This window comes from Dama dama, chromosome 20 (assembly GCF_033118175.1).
Source record: "Dama dama isolate Ldn47 chromosome 20, ASM3311817v1, whole genome shotgun sequence".
NCBI lineage: Eukaryota > Metazoa > Chordata > Mammalia > Artiodactyla > Cervidae > Dama > Dama dama.
In genome coordinates, this window is record NC_083700.1 from 4874129 (window position 1) to 4891616 (window position 17488).

At 39.6% G+C, this 17488-nt stretch overlaps 1 protein-coding gene across 1 annotated transcript in view; it reads left to right on the plus strand.

Moving 5' to 3' along the window:
* Window positions 1–17488, plus strand: part of TMCO1 (transmembrane and coiled-coil domains 1) — a 64880-nt gene that overhangs the window by 6596 nt on the left and 40796 nt on the right. The window contains exon 3 of the mRNA XM_061120212.1: window positions 5177–5236. Coding sequence (XP_060976195.1) covers window positions 5177–5236 — 60 coding nt within the window. The remainder of the gene's footprint in view (window positions 1–5176; window positions 5237–17488) is intronic.

Here is a 17488-nt window from a genome sequence, read left to right on the forward strand (position 1 = left end):
TTTGAATTTGTTTAGATCAATATTCTCATACCTTACTTATATGAATATGAATTTACTCTATAGATTTTGGACTTCCTTAGTGTCCACAATTAATTACCCTGTTTATAGTAGTTATCTGTAGTATAAACATTGTCTCCTTCACCTGACACCTAAATTCAAAGTAGTATAGTTGCCAGGCAAAGCTTCCATAGCTGTATTTTTTAATGTAATTGACTGATGTTCTTTCTTTGAAGATAAGTATAAGGTAGGTTGACAGTGATTTGAAAGTCTCTTGGTATTTTTTTATGGTCTTGTGTCCTCTACTTTATAAAAACTCAGTGAGCATGCACAGACATAGAAAACAAATTTATAGTTACCATAGGGGAAGGGTAGGCGAGAAGTAAATGAAGAGTCTGGGATTAGAAGTATATATAAAATAGATAAACAACAAGGTCCTAGTGTATAGCACAGGAAACTGTTCAATATCTTGTAGTAAACTGTAATGGAAAAGAATCTGAAAAAGACCTGAATCACTTTGCTGTATAGCAGAAATTCACACAGAATTGTAAATCAACTACAATTAAAAAAAAAAAAACACAAAAATTCAGGGAGTATGTATTATTTTCATTTATACGATCAGTTGAAACTTATGATTGCTTGCTCTATATAGAGTTTACCGTGATGAGTGCAGTATACAATGAAGGGGCATAGATACTGTTTTCTAGATATTCGTAACAGGAAGAAATAAGATAAATTCCCTCTTAGGGCAAATGTCTTAATTGCAAACATAAGCCCTTCTGACATTCTGTGTTCAAAATTTGGTATGGATCAAGGCAAGAAAAGTTTGTAGGGACCAAATTTAGAGATGGCCCAGGTATAGAACTTGTACATAACTATGATTGGCGTGTTATAGGATCTGGTAGAAAAGGTAGACGACATGCATGAACAGATGGGGATTTTCAGGAGATGGAAACTATAGGAAAGAATCACATGGAAATAAAAACATATTCCAGTAGTCATGTATGGATGTGAGAGTTGGACCATAAAAAAAAAGCTGAGCATCAAAGAATTGATGCTTTTGAAATGTGATTGTTGGAGAAGACTCTTGAGAGTCCCTTGGACTGCAAGTAGATCAAACCAATCAGTCCTAAAGAAAATCAGTCCTGAATATTCATTGGAAGGACTGATGCTGAAGCTGAAGTTGGCCACCTGATTCAAAGAGCTGACTCATTGGAAAAGACCTTGATGCTGGGAAAGATTGAAGGCAGGAGGAGAAGGGGCCGATAGAGGATAAGATAGTTGGATGGCATCACCAACTCGATGGACATGAGTTTGAGCAAGCTCCGGGAGTTGATGGACAGGGAGGCCTGGCGTGCTGCAGTCTGTGAGGTCACAAAGAGTCAGACACAACTAAGTGACTGGATTGAACTGGACATAAAGGATCCTTTGAGAAAATTATCAGATATGCAAGGTCTTAAAATTTCTTATCTCAGCAAACTATTGGAAAATACACTACATCAAAACAAATGAGTAAACCAAAAAAAGAAGAAAATATGACCTCCAGGAAATAGAAGCACCAGCACAGGATTCCAGTAAGGGGAATCCCCTGGACAATGGTGAAGGCAGATTTAGATCTGACATGCTTAAGAATGTCAGCCTTGCACCATGCTGAGCTTGTAAGAAGATGCTAGGAGAAACTTCATCAGGGAAACTTATAATTCCTGATGATCTGATTTTATATTGAAAGATGCAGACAGCTAGCCAAGAATTTGGGGCTGAATTAGTGATAAGTATGGAGACAACCCAGAGAAGGCAATGGCAACCCACTCCAGCATTCTTGCCTGGAAAATCCCATGGATGGAGGAGCCTGGTAGGCTGCAGTCCATGGGGTCACTAAGAGTTGGACTGAGAGACTTCACTTTCACTTTTCACTTTCATGCATTGAAGAAGGAAATGGCAACCCACTCCAGTGTTCTTGCTGGAGAATCCCAGGGACAGGGGAGCCTTGTGGGCTGCGTCTGTGGGGTCGCACAGAGTCGGACACGACTGAAGCGACTTAGCAGCAGCAGGAGCAGCATGGAGACAACCAAACTAATTTTAAAATGACGTAAATTTGGGAAAAACTTGCAGGAAGGAAAGAATCATCATAGTTTACTGTGTAAATCACCTGTGAACAGTATTTTCACAGTCGTAATTTTGTAAATGTTAAACTCACATTTAACCAAAATTACAACTATGATAATGGGTTTTACGATATTTCAAGACATAGAGGTTAAAACACAAACACACACACAACTTTATGGGAGTTCCCCCTGCTGTGGCCCAGGTTCAGCCCCTGATTGGGGAACTGACCTGCTGCATGGCTCTGCCAAAAAAAAAAGGAGTAAACACTAAACAGTCAGCTGAAAGAGATAAAAGTGGTTTTTCTTTGAAATGAAGGAAATGGAGAGGTGCGGGGCAATCGTCAGAACTTTGCCTATCTTTAAAACTGCAGGATGACTGACTCTTTAAATGAATGTTTTACTGTGGTATTTTAGAAATGTTTTTCAGTGACAACTCTCATTGGATGATCACCAACTTATGGACTGTTAAAATACTTACTATGTGCTATTTAAAACTTAAATAAAAATCTAACCTATTCATAGCTTTGTTGTTGGTGGTGGTGATTTAGTCACGAAGTCATGTCCGACTCTTTGTGACCCCATTGACTGTGGCCTGCCAGTTTCCTCTGTCCATGGGATTTTCCCAGCCAAGAATACTGGTTGGGTTGATGATTTCTTCTCCAGGGGATCTTCCTGACCCAGGGATCTAATTCATGTCTCCTGCATTGGCAGGCCACTTCTTTACAGCTGAGCCACCAGGGAAGCCCATTTACAACTTTAGCCAAACAAAAATCCTTTACAAGTATAAATAAGTAGACAGCCACAGTTGAAAAGTAGAAATTTTCTATCTGTTGAGATAGTTTTGAATCAATTAATCCATTTTGGACTTTGATAGCTCAAAATGAATTTAAGATGACTAAGTGTATTTTCACACATTTCAAACAAACAAATCAATAGTTAATAAACCAAACTGAAGGGAGGGCTTGCTATTTCATTTGCTCTTTTTCTGTAATAAAGTGGTTTTACATTTTGAGCACAGACTCAAAATATAAAAGAATAAAATAATTAAAATCTCAAAAAAAAAAAAGGTTTGTTGTGCTTTTGAGGAATATGAAGAAATATAAATAGATTTGAATCACAGATTCAAATCTCATCTTGTGCAGATCTGATCCTAGGCATTATGTGGAGAATACTGATGTTATCTAGAAAGCTGTGCTACTGTGGTAGACATCTTTGTTGAAAGATGCTTTCTTAAAGGTACCAAGTTGTTTGATTCAGGTGGTCTCTAAAGGAGTGTGCTCTAAATGTCCGTCAGTCTTTTCTCATTGTTTTACTTTTATAATATAGACTAATGAAAGAACACTTCAATAAATGAGAAAGATTAAAGTACTATATGTAATTGGATTCTTGTAGCAAAATTATTTGAGAACATTTATTAAGTACAAATTAACTGTAAAGTATTAAGTGTTTCTTTGGTTTACAGTGAAACATGATGAAAAGCTTTTAGAGTAATGTGAAAACTGTTTGACAACTCTGGAATTTAGAATTCAGAACCAGGTCATAGGCAAAAATATGTTTCATAGTAGACATCTTTTATTTTTGTCATCTCTGATATCTCCATTTCTTAGAGTTTCTTTGTAACTTTGTGAAGTTAAAAAAAGCATTGTATTATCCCTGGAAAAGATTTATCTAGTCTTAATCCATTGTGCTAGAAGATCAAGTTAATGTTCATAGTATCTTCTTATGTTTCTATTTTCTAGCCTTCTGATTTTTTCCCCCAGTTTTTATGCAGCCATGGTTAAATGCCAAGTAGTTGTGTTATAGTCCTTCTGGGGTGGGGAGAAATATTTTTTGTTTCTGTAAGATCTTGTAGAATTTGACTCTTTCCTTTTATGATCTCACACTAGGAGTTCATTCTATCTCTCTCTCTCTCTCCCTGTATATGTCATCTTTTATCTTTTTATCTACCTGGAATAGTGCCTATCACTTAGACACCCAATGTATATATTTACACACACACTTAGATTTTATTTTAGTCAGAATTTTACCATTTTATTTGCAATTGTGGAGTTAAATTGAATTTTACATCTCTGATAAAGGAGTAACACCAATTTTGCTTTTAGAATTTAAGCAGCATACTTAATATAGTAAGGATAAGATTCCTACCTGCAATTCTCTTTAATGCAACTTTTAGAAATAATACATATACTGTACCATGTGCTAATAAAGGAAGTATACTAAGATAATATAAGAAACAAAGAATGTAAATAAAGGTAATTTTTGCTGTATATATTGCTAGTCCATTCATAGGTGGTTCTTCTCCAGGGAATCTTCCTGACCCAGGGATGGAACCTGGGTCTCCTGCATTGCAGGCGAATTCATTACCATCTGATCTGAGCCACTAGGGAAGCTCCATAGGTGATTAAAGATAGTAAACATAAAATATAAATATGTTACATTGTTCTTCTTCCAAAACTCACTCTTACTCTATTGTCTATTAATTGAAAAGTCTCAGGAAATGTTCATCTTAGCTGTTTGACTCCTGATCTTCCTACCCTGTGCATTCTATACTGTGATTGTTATTTGATTATGTGCCCTCGCTAGATTGCTTTCTAGATGGCAAGGATCATGTTTATCTTTTTATCTGCCTAGAATGGTGCCTATTACTTTGGCAGACAATAACTGAATGAATGAATGAATGCCCATTTTCTATAGTGAATTTGAGACTGGAACTACAATTAATCACCTGAGGAAGCAGAATTTTAAATTATGCTTAGATTCTGCCTGAGGCAGTCTCAGCTAATGGCCTGAAAATCATCTCAGTTTTGATTATTACTTTGTCTTTACGAAGTCTTTTTTGGGTGTTTGACTAATGATGCTTAGAATGTTGCTGTTCCATTCTGAGAATAGTGTGTCTCCCTTTTACTGTCTGCAGGTGTGGGGGCACACCAGTTAGCTTAATCATGACCACCATCAAAGCCAATGTGTAACTTTCTTGTAAGCTTCTTTCATTGGTTCAGCTGTGATAAAATATAGTCTTTGTTTCTTGAGTGTAATGCATAATTAATTTTTTTATTATGTCACTATGTTTACAGTGGAAAAGAAGAAGGAAACAATAACAGAGTCAGCTGGTCGACAACAAAAAAAGAAAATTGGTAAGATGAGTTATTGCTATATACAATATTAAGGTTTTTTTGGAAAAATAAATTCTTGGATAATGAAAATATAAGAAAATTTTTTTGTTTTTTTTTCAAAAAGTGTTTGGCTGTGCTGGTTCTTTGTTGCTGCACAGGCCTTTCTCTAGTTGCAGCAAGCAAGGGCAGGGACTCCTCTCTAGTTGCTGTGTATGGGCCTCTCATTGTGGTGGTTTCTCTTGTGGTGAAGCATGGGCTCTAGGGCATGTGGGCTTTTTTTTTAAAAATAAAAGTTTTCAATAGTGATGACTCATGTTTATATAGTTCTACGGTCTACAAGAGCACTTGTGTACATTATCTTGCATGCATGTGTGCTAAGTCACTTTAGTCATGTCCAACTCTATGCGGCCCTATGGACTGCAGCCTGCCAGCCTCCTCTGTCCAAGGGATTCTCCAAGCAAGAATACTGGAGTGGATTGCCATGCCTTCCTTCAGGGAATCTTCCTGACCCCGGAATCGAATCTGTGTCTCATGTCTAACCTGCATTGGCAGTCAGGTTCTTTACTGCTAGCGCCACCTGGGAAGCCCTGTACATTATCTTACTTGATTCTTTCTACCATATTGTAGAACAAGTTCAAGCACTTGCTTATTTTTGCTTTTAGCTTTGAAATTTCAATTTAGGAAAATGATGTTGACAGTCATAGCTTTTGAACTTGGCTGAAGATTCTTGGCATAGTTTGTAAAAGTGTTTTGTTTTCTTATCTGAGATGATTATTTCCAGTTAAGTCTGAGTTACTTGTGCTTATTGTTGCCATGACTTCCTTACTGAGAATTGACTGGTGATGGAAACCCACAAACACATAGGAAGTTTTCTGCTGAATAATTTTATCTACTCTGCAAAATAATTGGTTTTAGTTTTTCAGTGTAATTTGACTTTAATTACAGAATGTAATTCTGTTCCAAAAAGACAATTTATAAATGGCTATGTATAATTTGTATTTGTACTTTATATGCTTGCTGATTCTAAAATCAGGAAAAAATTGTTGTGAAATTGTGTATTTGGATCAAAAACTATGTCTTTATACCTGGATCATTGCTGTTAAATCCTGGAAGATTACCAGGCTTGACTATACCAGTGTCCTTTACTAGTTATTGTTGTTGTTTAAGCACTAAGTTGAGTCCGATTCTGCAACTGCATAGACTATAGCCTGCTAGGCTTTTCTGTCCATGGGATTTCCCCTGGCAAGAATACTGGAGTGGGTTGCCATTTCCTTCTCCGGGATCTTCCCAACCCAGGGATCAAACCTGCATCTCCTGCTTTAGAAGACGGATTCTTTACCACTGAGCCACCAGGGAAGCCCAGTTTCCTGTTCTGGTTAAAGCTTCTCAACTTAGTGCAGGGATATTAGATGTGCTCTTAGTGGCCTGATGACTCGGCTCCGTGCAAGGCGCTGCTGCACACGCCTCTGAGTGGGGTGCCAGTGCTTTTCTGTACGCCAGCCACTCTGGTGGGCCCTGAGGCGGCAAAGTGGGAGAGGAAGTCTGTCTTTAAGAGATCTAAACAGGGAAACGAATCAGTGCAGTGTAATAGATATTTTTTAGAGATACATTCTGAGTGTCATAAAAGTAAAGAGAAAGGATATTCAAACCAATCTAGGGGATCAGGTTTTCTTGGAGATAATGCTTTAAGTTGAATCTCAAAGCTTTAGTGTGTATTAACTAAGTAAAAATATAAATAAATAAAATACTGGTCAGTTGGACCATCTGCAAAACCCTGAAGTAAGCCTTTACATATTTTTTAACTCTTTTGTCAATGGTATGTGGTAGTGAACAGTGTTACTTCATTTTTAGTGATGAGAAAATTAAGGCTTAAGTAACTTGCTCTTGGTCATTCAGTGGTATGGTGCAATTAAGTCAGTGGTAGAGAAGAGATTTAAACCTATACATTCATAACTTTAGAATCCACATTTTTAAGTCTTATTTATTCTTGGCAGGATAGGCATATGCAAAAGCATAGAGCGGTCAAATAGCAAGGTATATACCTGGAACTATAAATAGTATACTGTAACAAATTAAAAAAGGTATGTGTAACATATAAGCAGACAAGCCTAGAGAAATGAGTAGTGCCTAGTCCATAAAGGTCCTTATAAATTAAACTAAGGTAAGGAGGTTAACATATGTAGAAAGGAATCTAAACAGAGGTTTGAAATCACATTTTAAGGAAGACAAATCTGGCAATATTTGGAGCATAAACCAGACAGGGGATCATTCTGGAGGTAGGGAAGTTGTGAGATTTATCAAGTATCCTTGGCATACAGATAGCATAGCAAGAACCTGAGCTTCGGCAGGGGTACTGGGACTGGAGTAGGTGGTACATATTCAAAGGATTTAAGCAAGGAGATGTAACACAACTTGATGACCTTTTAGATGTAAGGTATGTAGAGAAGAATGAGTCTGGGAAGAAGCCTGGATTTCTGAGTAGAACAAGAAATATTGGAAGAGCAGCGATTGGGATAAGGAAGAAGAGAGGCTGATCTCAGTTTGGACATGCTGGATTTGTCGTGCCTGTGTGATAGTAGGGTGGAAATATTTGGTACATCATTGGCTGTGTGGTTTGGAGCTGACAGAGAGGTAAAGGCTACGAATGGAGTTTCTTTATTATTTTTAAAAGTTGATTCAGCTTTTGTCTGTGCTGGGCCTTCATTGCTGTTGAAGGGCTTTCTGTAGTCGCAGCAGACATGGGCTGCTCTTCATTGCGATGTGCAGGCTTCTCGTGGAGGTGACTTCTCTTACGGCAGAGCACAGGCTCTGTAGTCGCAGTGTGCAGGCTCCGTGCTCATGGCTCGAGGGGCTCTGGAGTGTAGACTCAGTCGTTGTGCTGCATGCTCTGTGACATAGGGGGGCTTCCTGGGCCAGGAATTGAACACTGAACCCCTGGCCCCCACACTGGCTGGCAGGTTCCTAACCACTAGATCACCGGGGCTGTTATCGTTCAGTCCCTAAATCATGTCTGACTCTTTGTGACCCTGTGGACTGCAGCATGCCATGCTTCCCTGTCCTTCAGTATCTCCTGGAGTTTGCTCAAACTCATGTCCATTCAGTCACTGATACCATCCAACCATCTCATCCTCTGGACCGCCAGGGAAGTGCCTACAAGTAGAGTTTAGAATCATGTGATTATAAATTGTAATTGGGTCCACAAACTAAATGAGATCACACAGTGAGGCCATATAAAGTAAGAAAAGCAAAGGGCTGAGGATGGAGAGAGTCCTGAAACATAAACATTCAAGGAGTAAGAAAAGAAGTGGAGCTCAAAAAAGCAATGCCAGAGCTGTTGGAAAAGAGTTGTGTCACAGAGGTTGAGGAGAGAATTTCAGGGGACGAAGGGTTAGAGGGCAGGTGTTAAATGTCTAAGAGGCAAAACAAAGGTATTAGTGATTTAGCAAGAATAATTTCAGTGGCATGGAATTTCCCTGCTGGTCCAATGATTAAGAATCTGCTTTCCAGTGTAGGAGGTGCGGGTTGGATCCCTGGTCTGATCAGGGAGCTAGGATCCTACGTGCCTTGGGACAACTAAGTCAACACATCACAACTGAGACCTAACTCAGCCAAATAAATATTTTTAAAAAGAGAATAGTTTCAGTGGCTTTATAGGGGACAGAAGCCATATTGTATAGATTAGGGAAATAATGCATGTCAGAAAGTGAAGACATTGAATGTAGGCAGTTTATAGCTTTGTTATAAAGATAAGTAAAATATAAACATGGAAGGCATCCAATACTTTGGCCACCTGATGTGAAGAACCCACTCCTTGGAAAAGCCCCTGATGCTGGGAAAGATTGAAGGCGGGAAGAGAAGGGGACGACAGAGGATGAGATGATTGGATGGCATCACCAACGCAATGGACATGAGTTTGAGTAGGCTTCGGGAGTTGGTGATGGACAGGGAAGCCTGGTGTGCTGCAGCCCATGGGGTCACAAAGAGTTAGACACAACTGAGTGACTGAACTGGCTGATCAGAAATCTTTAAATCTAAACTTGTATTATTTGGGCCTTTATAAAATGCTTCAACTGTATTTTGCCTTGACATTGCACCTTAGCTATGTCATGAAAAACTCAGCCAGTTACATTTTTACTTTAGTAGTACTATGGACTATTTATTGAGAACATTACATCATATCACTTACATTAGATGGTATTCCTTTGACAAGAGATTATGGAAATTTTCTAGTGGTTTAAAACATCAAGACCAACAGTGATTCTCATAAATAATTGATTTACTTTTATCTTATTGACTCTGTGTTTGAACTGATGGTTTTTCCTCCTACTTTAAACCAGCTGCTAATAAGCATAGAGTCAGATTTGCTATTCATCTCCAGCAGCTTTATGAGACCATTAAATGCATTTCTGTCGCTGACCCTATCTATCAATGTAGTTTTATTGTGTGACCCTTATTTTTCCTTTTCTCAGATTCCCCACGTGGGCCTCTTTAAAAGTTGAATGTGTAGGGACTTCCCTGGTAGCCCAGTGGGCTGACACTCTGCACCGCAGACACAGGGGCCTGGTGCTTAGCACTGGTCAGGGGGCTGAGTCCCACTCGCCACCTGCTGCAACTGAAAGATCTCTCACACTGCAGCTCAGGCCCAGCACAGCCAGGTAAATAAACGTGTATATGTACTGGGCTTCCCAGGTGCCAGCGGTGGTGAAGAACCCACCTGCCAACACAGGAGACTAAGAGACACAAGTTTGATCCCTGGGTCAGGAGATACCCACTCCAGTATTCTTGTCTGGAGAATCCTGCAGTCAGAGGAGCCTGGTGGGTTACAGTCCATAGGGTCTCAAAGAATTGGACATGACTGAAGCGAGTTAGTATGCATCATACACACACACACATAGTGATGAGGGGACTATAAAGAGTGATATTGCTGCTTTGGAAGAAGGGAGTTCTTAGTAAGAGGGGAAAGGTCAGCAAATTCAGTGTTCCAGAGAATCAAAATGTCATTGATATCACTTAGGTGACACTCTTAGATTGTGGTCTTAGAGCCATTAATTTGAAACTGAGCTGTCTGAAGACTGTATTTTTCGTTCTTAATTTCAAGATCAGATATTTTGGTTATTTTATGTTTCCCTCTCATAGAAGATAAACTACTTTTGATGTATTTTATTTAGCCCTTTGGCTATAGTAAGCTATCTCAAGTAATGAGGAATTTAAGGGTATATGTGATCAAGAACTCAGGAAAAGCTGAACTAACTGGTAACAGGAAGGCAAGAACTGTGTTAAAGCAGTTCCTGCAAACAGAGCAAGCCCTGGGATAAGCCAGACATTGGGCTCACTATGAATTTATAGTACCTTTCTCTCTTCTGGTATGCAATGCTTCCTAGCATTTAGTTTTTGCCTGCACCTAACTTTGGCTTGTATCCTACAGTTCTTTCTGTATAGTATTTCTCATACATGGTCTCTAGGCCACCCATATCAGTTTTGCTTGAGATACTTGTTAAAGTGAAGGGTTCTGAGTCTTTGTTGTTATTCAGTTGCTCAGTTGTGTCCAACTCTGCGACTCCATGGACTGCAGCACGCCAGGCTTCCCTGTTGTTCACCATCTCCCAGAGCTTGCTCAAACTCATGACTCACTGACCCATTGAGTCAGTGATACCATCCAACCATCTCGTCCTCTGTTGTCCCCTTCTCCTCCTGCCTTCAGTCTTTTCCAGCATCAAGGTCTTTTCCAGTGAGTCAGCTCTTCACATTAGGTGGACAGAGTATTGAGTCTGAGTCTTACTTCTAGGTTTTACTGAATAAAAAATTCTAATCCAGTGTCTAAGACTGTATTGTCCAATTCTGCACCCTCTAGCTACCTTTGACTGTTTAGATTTTAAATTAATTGAAATTAAATAAAGTTGAAATTTTAGTTCCTCAATCACACTGGTCATATTTCATTGCTCAGTAGCTATATGTAGCTGTATTGATAGCACAGATACAAGATATTTTTATAATTGTAGAAAGTTCTTTAGAATAATATTGCTTAAGGGATTGCTTAAGATTTTCCAAAGGAGGTTAATAAGAGCTGAGGCTTAAAAGTTGAGTTATAGGCTAGCCAGGAAAGGGTTTGATGGGATAGGATGAAATAGTCTAGGTATAAGTAAGGTAGCCAATCATTCCAATTTATTTAGCCCAAGGAGTTTCTTGGGATGTAAGATTTTCAGAGCTACAACTGGAACAGTCTAGGAAAGCTGGGACAATTGGTCACCCAAGGTAAAAGAAACTTTATGTACAAATATGCTGAATCAAGAGAAAATCATCATATATAAAGGAACTTTGGTGATGTAAGAACATAAAACTTTATGGGAGTGGTCAGAACTGTGGCTTCAGAAGTAAATAGGAGCCAGATACAGGACTTGCAAGTGATACTGAAACATCGTCTTGGGACTTCTCTTTTGGTCCAGTTCCTCTGGACTCTGCACTTCCCTGCAGGAGGTAAGGGTTTGATCCCCGGTCAGGAAACTAAGATCTCACATGCTGCATGGCACCACCAAAAAAAGAGAAGGAGATAAACATGATCTTATGGGGATAAAAAGCCATGGAAGGATTTTAAGCTGGCTAGTGTCATGATCTTGTTCAGGCTGCCTTTTCGGTAGATCTGATATGCGTTTATGTGGAATGTGAATTTGAGGAGACAAGTTTGGAGACAGTGAGGTCTGTTAGGAGGTTTGAAAGTAACATAGGTAAGAGATGTTGGAAGCCCTAACTAAGGAAGTGATAGTAAGGAGGAGGGGAGGCGGTAGATTTCATAAGTATTTATGGGGTATAATTAATAGAACTGGGTGTTTGAAAATAGAGTAGGAAGTCAAAGATGTGCAGGTTTCTAGCATAGATGCTTTCTACACCTTTCTTTTCATGTCTCAGTGGCAGTCCTTTTCCACTTCTACTTGTTCTTTGCCTGTTTAACTTCTAGTCATCTCTTACCCCAGTTTTAAAATGTCTTATGTTAGAGAGCTGTTCAGTAGAAAAGGAGATCTAGCCCTGGAGATACACCTTTAGCTCCATCCCTTTTTGTTCATTTTCTTCCATATATCTTCACCTTCAGCTCCTTCCTGCCTGTATCCTTTCCTCCGTGGAGAACAAACTGGGTAGGAACTGTTTAAGATGAGGAGTCATGTATTCATCTCACCCATGCTTTGTTTGAAAACTGCAGTCCAGTCTGCAGTTCCTGTAGGCCTGTTTTTCTTCCTTCCTTTCTTTTACCTGCCTGAACTTGCCAGCCCTCACAGCATTTTAATATATTCCAATTGTATGTTTTTTATTTTATAGAGGGTTGTTTATATTTTAATTTCATAATATTCTTGTGAGGGTATAAATTGGTGTGTCTTTTGATCATTCTTTTATCCCTAGAACCCCAAAAAGTGCTTGGAATGTAGTAAGTAATCAATAAGTATTTCTTTAATTGTGGTGATAAAACTACATGATGAAAGAAAGCAGTAGCATAGTATATATAGAAATCATTGGATTGGAGGTAGGGAAACTTGGATTCTAATCCTGGCTTTGCCGTAAAATGCCTGTGTGAGCTCTGAGAAGTCACTTCTTAGCTGGACCTCAGTTTCTTCATAGGTACGGCAATAAAGTCCATTATGTTGATGGAAAACTCAGCAGTGGCCACAGGACTAGAAAAATTCAGTTTTTATTCCAGTCCCAAAGAAGGGCAGTACTAAAGAATGTTCAAGCTACCATTCAATTGCTCTCATTTCACATGCTAGCCAGATAATGCTCACAAATCCTTCAAGGTATGCTTCAGCAGTACATGAACCGAGAACTCCTATATGTACAAGCTGGATTTAGAAAAGGCAGAGGAACCAGCGATCATATTGCCAACATCCATTGGATCATAGAAAAAGCAAGAGAATTCCAGGAAAACATCTACTTCTGCTTCACTGACTACATTAAAGACATTTACTGTGTGGATCACGACAAACTGTGGAAAATTCTTCAAGAGATGGGAATACCAGACCACCATGCCTGTCTGTTGAGAAATCTATATTCAGGACAAGAAGCAATAGTTAGAACTGAACATGGAACAACAGACTGGTTCAAAATTGGGAAAGGAGCACATCAAGACCGTCTATTTTTGTCACCCTGCTTATTTAACTTATATGCAGAGTACATCCTGCGATGTGCCAGGATGGATGACTCACAACCTGAAATCAAGATTGCTGGAAGAGATATCAACGACCTCAGATATGCAGATGATACTACCCAAATGGCGGGAAACAAAGAGGAACTAAAGAGCCTCTTGATGGAGGTGAAAGAGGGGAGTGAAAAAGCAGGATTAAAACTCTACATTCAGAAAACTAAGATCATGGCATCCGGTCCCATCAGTTCAGTTCAGTCGCTCAATCATGTCCGACTCCTTGTGACCCCATGAATCACAGCACGCCAGGCCTCCCTGTCCATCACCAACTCCCGGAATTTACTCAAACTCATGCCCATCGAGTCGGTGATGCCATCTAGCCATCTCATCCTCTGTCGTCCCTTTCTCCTCCTGCCCACAATCCCTCCCAGCATTAGGGTCTTTTCCAACGAGTCAACTCTTCGCATGAGGTGGCCAAAATATTGGAGTTTCAGCTTCAGCATTAGTCCTTCCAATGAACACACAGAACTTATCTCCTTCAGGATGGACTGGTTGGATCTCCTTGCAGTCCAAGGGACTCTCAAGAGTCTTCTCCAACACCATAGTTCAAAACCATCAGTTCTTCGGTGCTCAGCTTCCTTCACAGTCCAACTCTGACATCCATACATGACCACTGGAAAAACCATAGCCTTGACCAGATGGACCTTTGTTGGCAAAGTCATGTCTCTGCTTTTTAATATGCTATCTAGGTTTGTCATAACTTTTTTCCAAGGAGTAAGCATCTTTTAATTTCATGGCTGCAGTCACCATCTGCAGTGATTTTGGAGCCCCAAAAAATAAAGTTTGACTGTTTCCACTGTCTTCCCATCTATTTGCCATGAAGTGATGGGACCAGATGCCATAATCTTTGTTTTCTGAATGTTAAGCTTTAAGCCAACTTTTTCACTCTCCTCTTTCACTTTCATCAAGAGGCTCTTTAGTTCCTCTTCACTTTCTGCCACGGTGTCATCTGCATATCTGAGGTTATTGATATTTCTCCCAGCAATCTTGATTACAGCTTGTGCTTCTTCCAGCCCAGCATTTCTCATGATGTACTCTGTATATAAGTTAAATAAGCAAGGTGACGATATACAGCCTTGACGTACTCCTTTCCTGATTTGGAGCCAGTCTGTTGTTCCATGTCCAGTTCTAACTGTTGCTTCCTGACCTGCATACAGGTTTCTCAAGAGGCAGGTCAGGTGGTCTGGTATTCCCATCTCCTTCAGAATTTTCCACAGTTTATTGTGATCCACACAGTCAAAGGCTTTGGCATAGTCAATAAAGCAGAAATAGATGTTTTTCTGGAACTCTCTTGCTTTTTCGATGATCCAGCGGTTATTGGCAATTTGATCTCTGGTTCCTCTGCCTTTTCTAAAACCAGCTTGTACATCTAATAGAATTTTGCCAAGAGAACGCACTGGTCATAGCAAACACCCTCTTCCGACAACACAAGAGAAGACTCTACACATGGACATCACCTGATGGTCAACACCGAAATCAGATTAATTATATTCTTTGCAGCCAAAGATGGAGAAGCTCTATACAGTCAGCAAAAACAAGACCGGGAGCTGACTGTGGCTCAGATCATGAACTCCTTATTGCCAAATTCAGACTTAAATTGAAGAAAGTAGGGAAAACCAGTAGACCATTCAGGTATGACCTAAATCAAATCCCTTATGACTATACAGTGGAAGTGAGAAATAGATTTAAGGGACAAGATCTGATAGACAGAGAGCCTGATGAACTATGGACGGAGGTTGGTGACACTGTACAGGAGACAGGGATCAAGACAATCCCCATGGAAAAGAAATGCAAAAAGGCAAAATGGTTGTCTGAGGAGGGCTTACAAATAGCTGTGAAACAAAGAGAAGAGAAAAGCAAAGAAGAAAAGGAAAGATATTCCCATCTGAATGCAGAGTTCCAAATAATAGCAAGGAGAGATAAAAAAAAAAAAGCCTTCTTCAGCGATCATTGCAAAGAAATAGAGGAAAACAACAGAATGGGAAAGACTAGAGATCTCTTCAAGAAAATTAAGAGATACTAAGGGAACATTTCATGCAAAAATGGGCTCAATGAAGGACAGAAATGGTATGGACCTAACAGAAACAGAAGATATTAAGAAGAGGTGGCAAGAATACACAGAAGAACTGTACAAAAAAGATCTTCACGACCCAGATAATCATGATGGTGTGATCACTCACCTAGAGCCAGACATCCTGGAATGTGAAGTCAAATGGGCCTTAGAAAGCATCACTATGGGTGCTGGGAAAACTGGTCAACCACTTGTAAAAGAATGAAACTAGAACACTTTCTAACACCATATACAAAAATAAACTCAAAATGGATTAAAGATCTAAATGTAAAACCAGAAACTATAAAACTCCCAGAGGAAAACATAGGCAAAACACTCTCCGACATGAATCACAGCAGGATCCTCTATGACCCACCTCCCAGAATATTGGAAATAAAAGCAAAAATAAACAAATGGGACCTAATGAAACTTAAAAGTTTTAGCACAACAAAGGAAACTATAAGCAAGGTGGAAAGACAGCCCTCAGATTGGGAGAAAATAATAGCAAACGAAGAAACAGACAAAGGTTTAATCTCAAAAATATACAAGCAACTCCTGAAGCTCAATTCCAGAAAAATAAATGACCCAATCAAAAAATGGGCCAAAGAACTAAACAGACATTTCTCCAAAGAAGACATACAGATGGCTAACAAACACATGAAAAGATGCTCAACATCACTCATTATCAGAGAAATGCAAATCAAAACCACAATGAGGTACCATTACACGCCAGTCAGGATAGCTGCTATCCAAAAGTCTACAAGCAATAAATGCTGGAGAGGGTGTGGAGAAGAGGGAACCCTCTTACACTGATGGTAGGAATGCAAACTAGTACAGTCGCTATGGAAAACAGTGTGGGGATTTCTTTAAAAACTGGAAATAGAACTGCCATATGACCCAGCAATCCCACTCCTGGGCATACACACCGAGGAAACCAGATCTGAAAGAGACACATGCACCCCAATGTTCATTGCAGCACTGTTTATAATAGGCAGGACATGGATGCAACCTAGATGCCCAACAGCAAACGAATAGATAAGGAAGCTGTGGTACATATACACCATGGAATATTACTCAGCCATTAAAAAGAATTCATTTGAATCAGTTCTAATGAGATGGATGAAACTGGAGCCCATTATACAGAGTGAAGTAAGCCAGAAAGATAAAGACCATTACAGCATACTAACACATATATATGGAATTTAGAAAGATGGTAATGATACCCTATATGCAAAACAGAAAAAGAGACACAGATGTACAGAACAGACTTTTGGACTCTGTGGGAGAAGGCAAGGGTGGGATGTTTCGAGAGAACAGCATCGAAACATGTATATTATCTAGGGTGAAACAGATCCCCAGCCCAGGCTGGATGCATGAGACAAGTGCTTGGGCCTGGTGCACTGCGAAGACCCAGAGGGAGCAGGTAGAGAGGGAGGTGGGAGGGGGGATCGGGATGGGGAATACATGTAAATCCATGGCTGATTCATGTCAATGTATGACAGGACCCACTGCAATGTTGTGAAGTAATTAGCCTCCAACTAATAAAAATAAATGGAAAAAAAAAAAAGAAAGCATCACTCTGAAGAAAGCTAGTGGAGGTGATGAAATTCCAGTCGAGCTATTTCAAATCCTGAAAGATGATGCTGTGAAAGTGCTGCACTCAATATGCCAGCAAATTCTGAAAACTCAGCAGTAGCCACAGGACTAGAAAGGGCCAGTTTTCATTCCAGTCCCTAAGAAAGGCAATCCCAAAAAATGCTCAAGCTACCGCACAGTTGCACTCATCTCACACGCTAGTAAGGTAATGCTCACAATTCTCCAAGCCATTCCCATCACTTTATGACAAATTGATGGGGAGACAATGGAAACAGTGACAGATTCTTTTCTTGGGCTCCAAAATCACTGTAGATGGTGACTGCAGCCATGAAATTTAAAAAAACGCTTCTTTCTTGGAAGAAAAGCTATGACAAACCTAGGCCGTATATTGAAAAGCAGAGACATCACATTGCTGACAGAGGTCCATATAGTCAAAGCTATGGTT